This window comes from Callorhinus ursinus, unplaced genomic scaffold, assembly GCF_003265705.2.
Source record: "Callorhinus ursinus isolate GAN/ISIS: 27379988/994484 unplaced genomic scaffold, GSC_fseal_2.0 scaffold5, whole genome shotgun sequence".
Taxonomy (NCBI): domain Eukaryota; kingdom Metazoa; phylum Chordata; class Mammalia; order Carnivora; family Otariidae; genus Callorhinus; species Callorhinus ursinus.
Genome location: NW_027397067.1, coordinates 54,282,295 through 54,294,933, shown reverse-complemented (window position 1 = coordinate 54,294,933; position 12,639 = coordinate 54,282,295). Strand labels below are relative to the sequence as shown.

The 12,639-nt window shown below is 37.6% G+C and overlaps 1 protein-coding gene across 1 annotated transcript in view; it reads right to left on the bottom strand.

The window, feature by feature from the left end:
* PKHD1L1 (PKHD1 like 1) overlaps positions 1-12,639 on the bottom strand; it is a 153,898-nt gene that overhangs the window by 46,303 nt on the left and 94,956 nt on the right. The window contains exons 53-58 of the mRNA XM_025871506.2: positions 12,195-12,366; positions 8,819-8,907; positions 8,320-8,468; positions 6,715-6,844; positions 5,291-5,409; positions 4,214-4,343 (exon numbers count right to left, since the gene is read on the bottom strand). Of these exons, the coding sequence (XP_025727291.1) occupies positions 4,214-4,343; positions 5,291-5,409; positions 6,715-6,844; positions 8,320-8,468; positions 8,819-8,907; positions 12,195-12,366 (789 nt within the window). The remainder of the gene's footprint in view (positions 1-4,213; positions 4,344-5,290; positions 5,410-6,714; positions 6,845-8,319; positions 8,469-8,818; positions 8,908-12,194; positions 12,367-12,639) is intronic.

Below are 12,639 nucleotides of genomic sequence, written 5' to 3'. Positions count from 1 at the left end.
TAACGAATGAGCCACGCAGGTGCCCCTATTTCTGCTCTAATATTAATCTAATCTCTACCTCTCCTGGGTTTAGGCTGTTTCTTATTCTTTTTCTACCTCCATTAGGTGTAAGGTTAGGTTGTTTGAGATTTTTCTTGCTCCTTGACGTAGGCCTGTATTGCTATATACTTCCTTCTTATGACTGCTTTTGCTACATTCTAAAGGTTTTGGACCATTGTATTTTTATTTTCATTTGTTTCTATGTATTTTTTAATTTCTTCTTTGATTTCCTAGTTCATCCATTCATTGTTTAGTAGCATGTTGCTTAACCTCCATGTGTTTGTGGTCTTTCCAAACTTTTTTTGTCACTGACTTCAAGTTTCATAGTGTTGTGGTCAGAAAATATGCATGGTATGATCTCAATCTTTTTGTACTTGTTGAGGCCTGATTTGTAACCCGGTATGTGATCTATTCTTGTGAATGTCCCATGTGCACTTGAAAAGAATGTGTATTCTGCTGCTTTAGGATGAAATGCTCTGAATATGTCTGTTAAGTCCAACTGGTCCAGTGTGTCATTAAAAGCCATTGTTTCCTTGTTGATTTTCTGCTTAGATGATCTGTCCGTTGCTGTAAGTGGGTGTTAAAGTCCCCTACTATTCTTGTATTATTATCAATGAGTTCTTTTATGTTTGTTATTGATTGTTTTATATATTTGTGTGCTCCCATGTTCAGGGCATAAAAATTTATAGCTGTTAGATCTTCTTATTGGATAGTCCCTTTTATTATGATATAGTGCCCTTCTTCATCTCTTGTTACAGTCTTTGTTTTAAAAATCTAGTTTGTCTATATAAGTATCACTACTCCAGCTTTCTTTTGACATCCATTTGCATGATAAATATTTCTCCACGCCCTCACTTTCAATCTGCAGGTGTCTTTAGGTCTAAAATGAGACTCTTGTCGGCAGCATTTAGATGCATCTTGTTTTTTTATCCATTTTGACAACTTATGTCTTTTGATTGGAGCATTTAGTCCATTTACATTCAGAGTAAGTATTGATAGATATGCATCTAGTGCCATTTTACTACTTGTTTTGTCATTGTTTCTGGAGATTTTTACATTCCTTTCTTGTCTGTGTGACTTTTGGTCTTTCCTTTCCACTCAAAGATTCCCCTTTAATATTTCTTGTGGGTCTGGTTTAGTAGTCACAAACTCCTTTAGTTTTTGTTTGTCTGGGAAACTCTTTCTCTCTCCTTCTATTCTGGATGACAGCCTTGCTGGAGAGAGTATGCTTGGCTGTAGGTTTTTCCCATTCAGCACATTGAATATATCATGCCACTCTCTCTGGCTTGCTAAGTTTCTGTTGAGAGAGCTGCAGCTAGCTTAATGGGTCCTTCCTTGTAAGTTAGGGACTTCTTTTGTCTTACTGCTTTTAGAATTTTTTTCTTTATCACTATATTTTGCAAATTTAACTAAAATATGTCTTGGTGTTGGCTTGCTTTTGTTGATTTTGATGGGAGTTCTCTGTGCCTCCTGGGTCTGGATGTCTGTTTCCTTCTCCAGCTTAAGGAAATTTTCTGCTATGATTTCCCCAAATAAATTTTCTGCCCGCTTTTCTCTCTCTCTCTTCTTCTGGGACTCTTATGATACAAATGTTAGTACATTTGATGGAGTCACTGAGTTTCCTAAGTCTATTCTCATGAACCATAATTCTTCTCTCTCTCTTTTGTTCTGCTTCATTATTTTCCATTATTCTCTCTACTATATCACTTATTTGTTCCTCTGTTTCTTCCATCCTCGTGTTCGTTGCATCCAATCTGTTTCGAATCTCAGTTATTGCATTTTTCATTTCTGATCATTTTACTATTTTATCTGTTTTTTACTATTTTATCTTTTAAGGATCTCCCTGAAGTCTTCCATTCTTTTCTCAAGCCCAGCGAGTATCCTTATGATTGTTGCTTTAAATTCTCCATCAGGCACATCACTTATGTATGTTTCCCTTAGATCTCTGGCCATGTCCTTATATTATTCTTTCATGTGGGATGAATTCCTCCATCTTGCCATTTTGTCTAAATCTCTGTCTTCTTCAGTGTGTTAGAAAAGCCTGTTATATGTCTTGCTCCTTAGAGCAATGGCTTTATGAAGAAGAGGTCATATAGTGTCCAGGCTCTGGCACTTAAAACAGTGTCTCTAGTGTGTGCTGTGTACACTCTACTGTTGTGTTTTGGCTGCTCTATCCTTCAGGTCCGTCATCTGTAGAGTTTCTCCTTGCATGCAGTGGGCAGTGTTTGGTCCTTGGCCAGAGTGTGACGAATTTTTAACTAGGTGTGCTCTGGTCTGCTTGTTAAATGAGACCTGATGCTACTTCCACTAGAACTGAAACCCTGCAGACCTCTCTAGTCAGAAGACATGGTGTGGGCAGGGGTTTCTGATGGTCTTCTGGGGAAAGGCCTACTGTATTGGGAGTGAGGCACACTTGACCAAGAAGGGCCATACTGGCAGAGCACAGGGCTGTGGAACTCGGTGTAAGCAGGTTAGGCAGCCAAGCGTCAGTGCTGTGCTGTTTACTACAGGTAGCTCTGCATTTATGATGAGGGGTGGGAGTGGGAAGTAGCACCAGGCAGCTCCTTTGTCCCCACAGAGGAATCATCGTGCATACTGCCTCTCAGGGAAGCACTCCCAGAAGGGCAAATAATCTCTGCATTGTCCCAGGCATTTTTCACATCACTGTTTCCACACCATTTACCCCCTGGTTGTATGCCTGCTCTTCTCTCTAGGAGCAGTGCAGTGTCCACCTGGCTCTATCCTAGCCAAGACTGCTGAATTTCAAAACTCCAGGCTTGTGGACGTGGTGTGGGCAGGGGCCTGTGCTGGCCTTCCGAGGGAGGTCTCACTGCACTGGGACTGAGGCAGGCTTGACCCAGAAGGGTAGTCATGCCAGAGCACAGGGCTGTGGGACATGGACCAGGCAGGCTAGGCAGCGGGGTGTTGGGGCTGAGCCATATTCTGCAGGTACCTCTGAACCTATGCTGAGGGGCCGGTGAGGGAAATGGCGCCTGCTGCTCTTTTGTCCATGGAGAGGTATGTCCTAGAAAGCTACCTCTCACAAAAATGCTCCAAGAAGAGAGAACAGTCTCTGTGTTTTAGGCATTCCTCAGATCCTGCCATCTCTGCCCCACCCCCCTTGCTTGCCTGCCTGTCTTTTCTCCAGGAACAGGGCAGCGCCCTCAGGGCTCTATCCCAGCCAATCCTGCAACCTTTAAAACTCCAGTCTTCAAGGCCCACTGCTTGCAAAAACACATGAAAATCAGCCCCTCTGCTTTCCTAGCCAATGGTTTTGGGGAAATGTTCACCATGTACTCTCCCCTGTGTGCTATGCACTCTCCTGCCTTTCTCTGTGATCAGGGCTTCCTCCCCTATGCAACACCTATGATCTGTTTCTCCCCCAAACCAAGTTTCTGCACCTCCTACCTTCCTCAATGTGGCCTCTTCTCTCCTAGTTGTGAACTTTGTTCTGTCAGACTTCAGAATGATTTCTTGGGTATTTAGAATGACTTGATAATTATCTAGTTGTGTTTGAGGGACGAGATGAGTCTAGGGTTCTTGTACTACATCGCCATCTTAGATCCCCTCATGATACTTTTTAATTTATAACATGAAATGCAATTAAAAGCACTTCTTCTATTTACACCAAAAAATTATTATAATCTGCAATCTTATAATAACTATCTTAGATCCCCCCATGATACTTTTTAATTTAGGACAAAGATGCTCTTGAATCAAAGGTTCTCAAAATTCACTGTGCATAAGAATCACCTAGGGGGTGTCTGGGTGGCTCAGTCGGTTAAGCATCTGACTCTTGATTTTGGCTTAGGTCATGATCTCAGGGTCATGAGATCAAGCCCTGTGTGGGGCTCCCCATTTAGCGGGGAGTCTGCGTGAAATTCGCTGATTTTCTCCATCCCTCTCCCTCTGCCCCTCCCCCCACCACCCCACCCCACACCTGTGCTCGCTCACTCTCTCTCTCTCTCAAATAAATAAATAAATAAATAAATCTTTTTTAAAAAATCACCTAGAAGCCTGCTTAAAGCAGAAAGTGCTAGTCTTGCCCCGCAGGATGTTATACAGTAGTCTTTGCTGAATATTTGCTGAATAATTACAAAGGAGAGCATTAAAAATGTGAATATTTCAAGACATTTTAATTGCATATCTATTTAGTTAAAAAACAGCCACTTACCAAGGTGAGTGTAGGAAAGTGTATCATTGAGAATGAGAACTTTCTGGTCATGCAGGATTTTAATGATACTTCTAGTTTCCGTCTGGTGGAAATCATAGCTTGTGGTTGTTATCACAATCTCTTCTCCCTCCTTAGAAAAATTCAAGTGCCAAATTCAAGAACAATTTTTAAAATAGGTTTCTATTTCTTAATAATAACTGCTAAAAAATTCTAATTTAGTTCATATCTGATTAGCAACATGGTATTATCAGAAGGAACAAACTATACATTGAGGTCTCTAAAAATAAATATGCTTGGGTTTGATCTTTTTTTTATTATGTTATGTTAGTTACCATACATTACATCATTAGTTTTTGATGAAGTGTTCCATGATTCATTGTTTGCATATAACACCCAGTGCTCCATTGAGTACGTGCCTTCTTTAATACCCAACACCAGGCTAACCCATCCCCCCACTGTTTCTCAGAGTCCATAGTCTCTCATGGTTCGTCTCCCCCTCCGATTTCCCCCGCTTCATTTTTGCCTTCCTGCTATCTTTTTTTTTTTAACATATAATGTATTATTTGATCTTAAGAATTCTAAATTTTGATTTATCTCAGCATTTCCTCAAATTTAATTCCGTCATTAAATAAAATCATAGGCAATATACTTTTTAAAAATTAAATAGATCAAAGCAAATATATTCATATTTTTATTAAAAACTGGTCAGTGCAATATTCTTAAGACTTAAAAATATTTCCCCAGACTTTTTCTTTTTACACAATTACTTACTACTTGGTATTCCTGAAATGTGGGAAAGACACACATAAAAAACGTTCTTTACTCAAAAACTTCCCTATTTTCCTTTCATAACTAATATATAAATAATACTCTTTATATATTCTGAAGGCCCTTTAAAGATCCCAATTTTTTAACACCTGCTATCAGGTAAGTTTTTGAGTACAAGCTAATACAAAATATACATTTCTCATCTGATTAATCCTATGAGAAAGTCAATGTCCATGAGAATAAGAAAGAAACCTTTTTAAGCTGACCCACTATGTGTATTCAGTTCCCACCAGATACTATCTCCTGTACCTGCCAATCCACAGCATCCATTAGAGATAGGACTTTGGAACCTGCCTCTGCAGTTTCTGAGAGCTTAGTTTTATATATTGAACGTGGAATTCCATGAAGATCCAGTTCACCAAAGACCCCTGAAGGAGAAAAACTTCTATTTATTTAGCACATAGTACCGACTTAGGTGCTAGTATAAAATGAAACAATACACGGATATATTTTAATAACTGATTGGACATTTTAGAATGAATGGAATGAATTTGGATTATCTGCTCAGGGTGATACAAGAAAACTTTGACCCTTGGACCCACTTCTAGGAATCTGGTCCCTAGAAATTAAAGCCAGTGCACAAAGATATGTGAATGAGGATGCCTACTACTATAATATTTGAAAATATTGGAAAACTGGAATAAATCTAGTGTACATCAATAAGAGAATGATGGAAACTAATACAGTAGGGTAATATAGTTTAAAAAGGGAGACTGTTATCTGTAAATATTGATCTGGAAAGATATCTATAATATGTTAACTGAGAACTAAAACTTAATCTCTTTAGTTTGACATGTAAACACTGTTAACTATCGACACTTGCTTCCTCATGACAGGGTAGAATTGGAAAGACGTATTTTTTTCTTAATAGTTTTTCTTGGTATTGTTTGTGTTGTTTGGAATGTTACTTTTGAAACAAAAAATAAATAAGTAAATTCCCCAAAGCCAATATTTTTTCCAGATTGAATTTGTCTGCCTTGGGGCATTTACCAGTGGAGAGCTGACTAATTCAATTCTGATGCCCTTTTCTAATGCTCCTCTTTCCTGACTGTTGCTGTTCTAGTGGGAAGGCAACTACAGCACATGCTTGTATGTATCTTTTCAATGAATATCCAACAGCTTTAATAAATGCAGTTAGTAATTATGACCAAATAAACCCTCTTAGTTTCTTTACTTTCCAGGCTTAGATAGGAATACATGCAGCCATACAAATCCAACTGGAAAACAGAAAGTTCAGCAACAGGTATGACCAGATAACGGATAACAGAGTCAGTTGATCCTCACATTATTAATACTGTAAGTGGAATAATGTGCAAAAAAGTTACCTTTTAAGGAAAAGGCACCAAAATATGAATAAGCATCCTTGTTTATATAAAGGGAAAACTCTAAAGAAAACCAGATTGGAGAAATAATACACATATAGAGAGATGTATGTTAGTTTTGCAGTGGATTACATTCTGGCTTCAAATACACCCACAAATATCTATTTTAGTGTGACACAATTTAATTTAAAAATTTTTAATTTATTTTTATAATCCTTTATTGTAAATAAATGTCTGTAAAAGTTTCTGATACCATAACATCTTGAACTGATAACAGGTATCTTAGTGCTATATGTTTTAAAATAGATTTTCAAAATGGATATGATACTATCAGTATCTGGAAACACATACCTAAGACCTTTGATCCTTGATTTGGTCCTTCTGAAAGAGTCCACTCTGGAGTAGAATGATTTCCTCTAAGAACAATCTGTAATTCTCCTTTAAAAGGGTAATCTTCCCAGCCACCAATCAATCTACCTCCCTGCAGTGAAGCAGAAAATTGTTAATACTTAAAAATTGAGCAGAAAAAAAATTCACCCATAAAAAAGGAATTAGGAAGATACTGGCAGCCTCTAATAAAAATGAATGAAATCTGTTATACAAAGAACAGTATTGTATCTGGAAGTGACCTGATTTAACCCTGTCACTTGGGATGGGTAGCTTAAATGACTTTTCTAAGGTCAGACTCAGTAGGTACTTATTGTCAGTGCTATACCTAAAACTGAGACCTGCTTACATCTAAACTTGTACCATTTGGACAGATCACATTTTACTTTAGCACCGTGTGACATATATGAAATACACTGTTCACACTTACATCCAAGCTATGGCCAAGTAGGAGCCCCCACTGTGAATAATAACAGCTATTACTAAATGCTTGCTTATTCCATGCCAGCCATAATGTGTGAGGCTTTATGTATATTATATCATTTGACCTTTACATGAAACCCATGAATTGCTGTTATTATTCTCATTTAATAGGTGAGAAAACTGATGCTAAAAGTGGTCAAATATCTTACCCAAATTCCCAGCTGACAGTGAGGCTTAAGGACTCAGTCGTTGCTTTAATTTACCTCAAAGCTCATGCATCTAAATACCAAAATATTGCATATCTTTAAAGCAGTAAAGGCCTATTTTTATCAAAGAAAAGCTACTATACACTTTTACTTTTTTAAAAATTTAGCTGAGATACAGAGAGAGAGAGAGAGAGAGAGAGTAAGCATGAGCAGGGGGAGGGGTAAAGTGAGAGGGAGAAGGTCACTCTCCCTTGAGCTGGGAGCCCAATGCAGGCTGGATCCCAGAACCCTGGGATCATGACCTGAGCAGAAGGCACTTAACTGACTGAACCACCCAGGCAACCCTACACACTTTTACTTTTCAAGCTAACTTCATAGCTCTTGGTTAGGCCATTCTTTTTAATTAACAATAATAATAGACTGACAGAACTAATTATACTGTTACATGTTCAAGACCATCTGAGGTTTATGAGAGAATGAGGTGATTGTTCCAAGCAGTTGAAATATTTTTATGAATCTTCTCCTGTTTTCCTCATTCCATCTATGTCCATTCATTTTAAGAAACACCATTTTCTAAACAAAAGAAAAGACTTAAAACCTTTTATTTTTTTCCAAAACTCCTGGGGATTTTCTGGTTCTTAGAGCAAGTTGTGGGTTTAGCTTTACCTAACAGTATACAGATATTCTACGTAGGATTAAAAGTGGGCAAACTTCACAGTAAAAAGTAGCACAATTACTCCTTAAGGAATATGTAGCCACCAGTTGAAAGGACAGTGGAAATATGCTGGACTTACATGAGGCTTGCATCTCATGGGTTAGAGCCAGTTGTGTTTTTTACTCACATCAATTGAATATGCTTTCTTACATTTTTTTCCAGCAAATCTCCAACATCTTAGAATTTGACTAATAAAGGTATAAATTATAAGACCCTCCCTCTTACCTGAAGTGATATGTAGGTAGCATTCAGAACAACTTTTCTGTAAGAAGACTCTGCAGCTCCCACACTGTGTTTATCTTCCAGTTCTAGAACTCCCCAAATAATGAGACTTTCCATTGGTGGAATATCTGTGTCTGCTACAACCCATGTTCCTATAAAAACAATGCTTTAATATAAGAAATATAACATAATTCATACTATAGCTTATAGATAAAAACATGGACACCCTTACCAGTGAGTCCTGCTTTCGAAGTCTACAACTCTTTTCCCACACAATGACTTATTCTGGACTCTCCCAGAAAATCTATTATCCTTAATATTCACGTTTAAATCCATATAAAACCCAGAAGGCTAGGTCTGGTATCCAGGACACAATACTAGAATCCATCTCTTCACATTTGCTCTTTCCCCAAGGTATGTTGCATAAAGATAGAATTCTAACTTTGTGCTATCTATCAATGTCACATAAACACAGGCATTTTGTTTATGTTTACGTACTTACCTTCAGGAATAACCACATTTGCTCCTGGGTGAGGTATGGTATAATTATTTTCGCGAGATGATTGCCAGAAAGAATCATTTGACCATAAGCTAAAAGAGAAGAGAAATAGTTCCATTAAGTATTATCTTTATATACTTAATGACCATCTCCTTATACTAGCTGTTTTGGGATGACAGAATGCAAATTAGAGAATTTATAATTTTGCTAAGTAGGCAAGCTAATATGTGCAATTGGTAGAATACTCAACACATATGACTACACATATGGCTTTTTTTTTTTCTAAAGAAAACTGCCTTTCCATCTACAATCTGAATCATGTTTTCTCCCACTAAATCCTCATTGTGATACCCTAATTTTGGCTAAAATGTAAATTATTTAATTTCCTTACAAGATTTCACATGGTAGAAGGGCACCTGGGTGGCTCAGTGGGTTAAGCGTCCAACTCTTGATTTTGGCTCAGGGCATGATCTCAGGGGTTGTGAGATGGAGCCCCTCTTTGGGCTCTATGCTCAGCAGGGAGTCTGCTTGAGATTCTCTCTCTCCCTCTCTCTCTGCCCCTCCCCTGGCTTGCACTCTCTCTCTCTAAAATAAATAAATATTAAAAAAAAAAGATTTCACATGGTAGAAACTGACAAGAAATTCATCCTTTGTCCATTTAAAGACCCTTACATATGGTGCTACTGCATGGGGGGAGGAGACAAGAGGATATGGTCACTAGATTCTGTGAAGGGAGGGATGGAAGGATGGTCTCTGAATTGGTAAGGATGAGTCAAGGAGGTTAAGCCCCTGGGATGGGGCCAGGGGTGGCAGGTCTGCAACCAGAGTGAAGGTTATGTTAAACTGAAAGAGATATAAAAAACACTTTAGAGGACAGTCTCTACTTTTCATTGCTATACTTTCCAGAAACCACCCCAATGCAAATTGTTGTAAAGAATATTATTATAAAGTTGATGGTATTTTTCCCACTGGAAAATGTTCACAATCAGAGGTTGTTTCCTGAACTAGTAAAAAATTTTAAAATTCCATGATACAAATTCTGGAATTCTATAAAACAGTCAATATATAGTTTGGTTAAAGTATACTTGTATTATACATTTGAATTATTAAGTTATATTACTAAGAAATGTGTTAAAAATTCTGTTATAAAAATTTGTTTTACTGCATTTAAAAGAAAGGTTAGCAGTTAATTTAGACTTACAATAATACATTATTTTTCATGAAGCAATTTCAGAGAAAGTTACGTTTAATGGTTGTATCTTTCTAAGTAAAAAATCTGACCAGCATTGTATGGATTCGATCACTGACTTTATCTAGTTTTTCTCAAGATTAATAGCCTTTCATTCTTATCTCCAACAGCACTATACTATGCACGTTATATATTGTTCTTCTTATTGTGCACTGTTATGATCAATAAAGCCTAACACCTCTTAAACAAAGCATATGTATGTTGCATACTAGAGTTTTATATCCTAATCTTGAGGTACCCATCCTGGATCAAAATTCTGCTTGTTTTCACTGATAGCTCTCTGTATAATATAAATTGATAAATCCAATTATAGCTATTTCTAGTGAGCAGAACTCATACCATGGGGGGAAACAACCTATGCTAAGACATATACATGTAGCATACCAACATATTCCTCTCTCACATCCTGGTCTAGACCAATCTAAATCTATTATGTGAGTAAATGATAAATATTAATTAAATTTCAGTAATTCTATCTACCTTAGACTATATAAGGACTTTTTGGTCAATAACCTTGATGGTGCATGCCTCTAATACAGCTCCCTAGAGTCTCTTCATGAACCGTCCTGCTTTCTCCACTGACCCTCTATAATACTGACAGAGTAGCAAAAGTGTTCTTTCCAAAATGTAATTTGGAGTACATTACTTCTCAGCTGAAAATCATTTAAAAGCTTCTTCTATTTCTTAATACTAACTGCCTGCATGACCTGAATGGTCTGATTTCTACCTGTTTCCAACACCATTTCCAGGCCACTCTCCTCTGCTTACCGGGGTCTAGCCATGCTGTTTTCTCTCTGTTCTTAGATATGCCACACTCTTTCCCACATCAGGGCCTCTGCCCAAGATGCTTCCTGGGCCTAGAACACTCCTCTCCCACCCTTCACATGGTTAGCTCTTCCTCACCCGTTGGGTCTCAGCTGGAATGTCACCTTCTGCGAGAGGCTATTCCTAACCCCCTACCCAAAGGAGGTCCCTGCCATACTGCTCTCTGTCCCAGACACCTGCCCATTCCTCTTATAACCTTTATCACTCACTCACACCGTTTACTCTTTTGTATCTTTGCTTGCTTGTGTTGGATCTGTCTCTTTGGATAGAATGTGAGTGTAATGAGGGCCAGGACCACATCTGTATTGTTTACAATTGACTCCCCAGTGCTTAGCACAGTACCTGGGCCATAGCGGGTGCTCAAATATTTTTTAATGATCAAATTAATATATCAAAAAATTCAATTTTTATTCTTTTGTACAATAGTTACTACTATATCTGTATAATCTGAAATGTAATTCATGTAATAAAAAACACTGAGTTGTGCTTGATGCATAGTAGGGGGCTCTTAAGTGCCCACTAAATGTTAGCTTTTATCATCATTATCATTATTTTTATGATTATCATTTGTCCATAAAGGACACAAATATACACCAAATCAGGATAATAAGGGCCTTAAAGACTAGTACCCACCATCACATGCTAGTACTATGGCCTTAAAGGGCCTTAAAGACAAGTACCACCCATCACATGCTAGTACTATGATGTATGGTTATTACTACAACGCAAGGTAGAGAGTAATGTTCCACATGAGAAATAAAGGGTAAAGGGCTATGTAAGTTTCAAAGATAGAAAAATCATTTTTAACTGTAAGAATTAACATATATTAGGGGATCAAACATTTGAAACAAAATTAAATAAGTTGTATTACAAGATTTGACCATGTCAGTTATTCTAGACAAAGAGACACCACCCACTAAGAAAGCATTGGATTAATGAGGAGACTTTATTTCTGGTGCTATTCTGGAAGTGTCATCAAGAAGTTTTGTGATCTTGGGTAATTCACTAAAGGTCACTGGCTTCAGCTTTCTCACCTTATAATAAGGAGTTGGTCTAATAGTCCATATCCAACATTCTGCAAGTCTAAGATTACCAGTAACATTCACACAAAATTTTTTGTGAGATTTTTCCATTTTCTCATCAGGGTGGTTATAAGGCCCAAGTGAAGTAATGAGTATGGAAGTGCTTCGTGACTTACAAGGCATTGTGCAGGATGAGGGTATTATTTTCTCACCCAAGAGTGACATGTGAAAATAATTCTATCAAGTGCTATTGAAGGTATTAATAAACAAAAGGCCTATATACTTATATGTGGCTGGTCGCTTCCTGGGAATTGGTTTTCTTGATGGGGGATGTACAGGAAAGCAGTCCTGGAGAATGCAGCAGTAAGCTTGGAAATTAATAATAACATCTTTCACATCAGGATCCAGGGTTCCAGAAATGGGCTGGCTCTGCTGAAGGTCATTTCTTCCTGACACTGAAAGTGAAGTAGTTTAAATTAATATGATGATCAAATGTAGACAAAGAAAATGGCAATTTCAAAATATTCTTTAGATGGTAACTCGGTAGAGTTCAAATGCATGGAATACATATGGAAAAATTCTTTTTTTTAATTTTATTTTATTATGTTATGTTAGTCACCATACATTACATCATTAGTTTTTGATGTAGTGTTCCATGATTCATTGTTTGCGTATAGCACCCAGTGCTCCATTCAATATGTGCCCTCTTTAATACCCATCACCAGGCT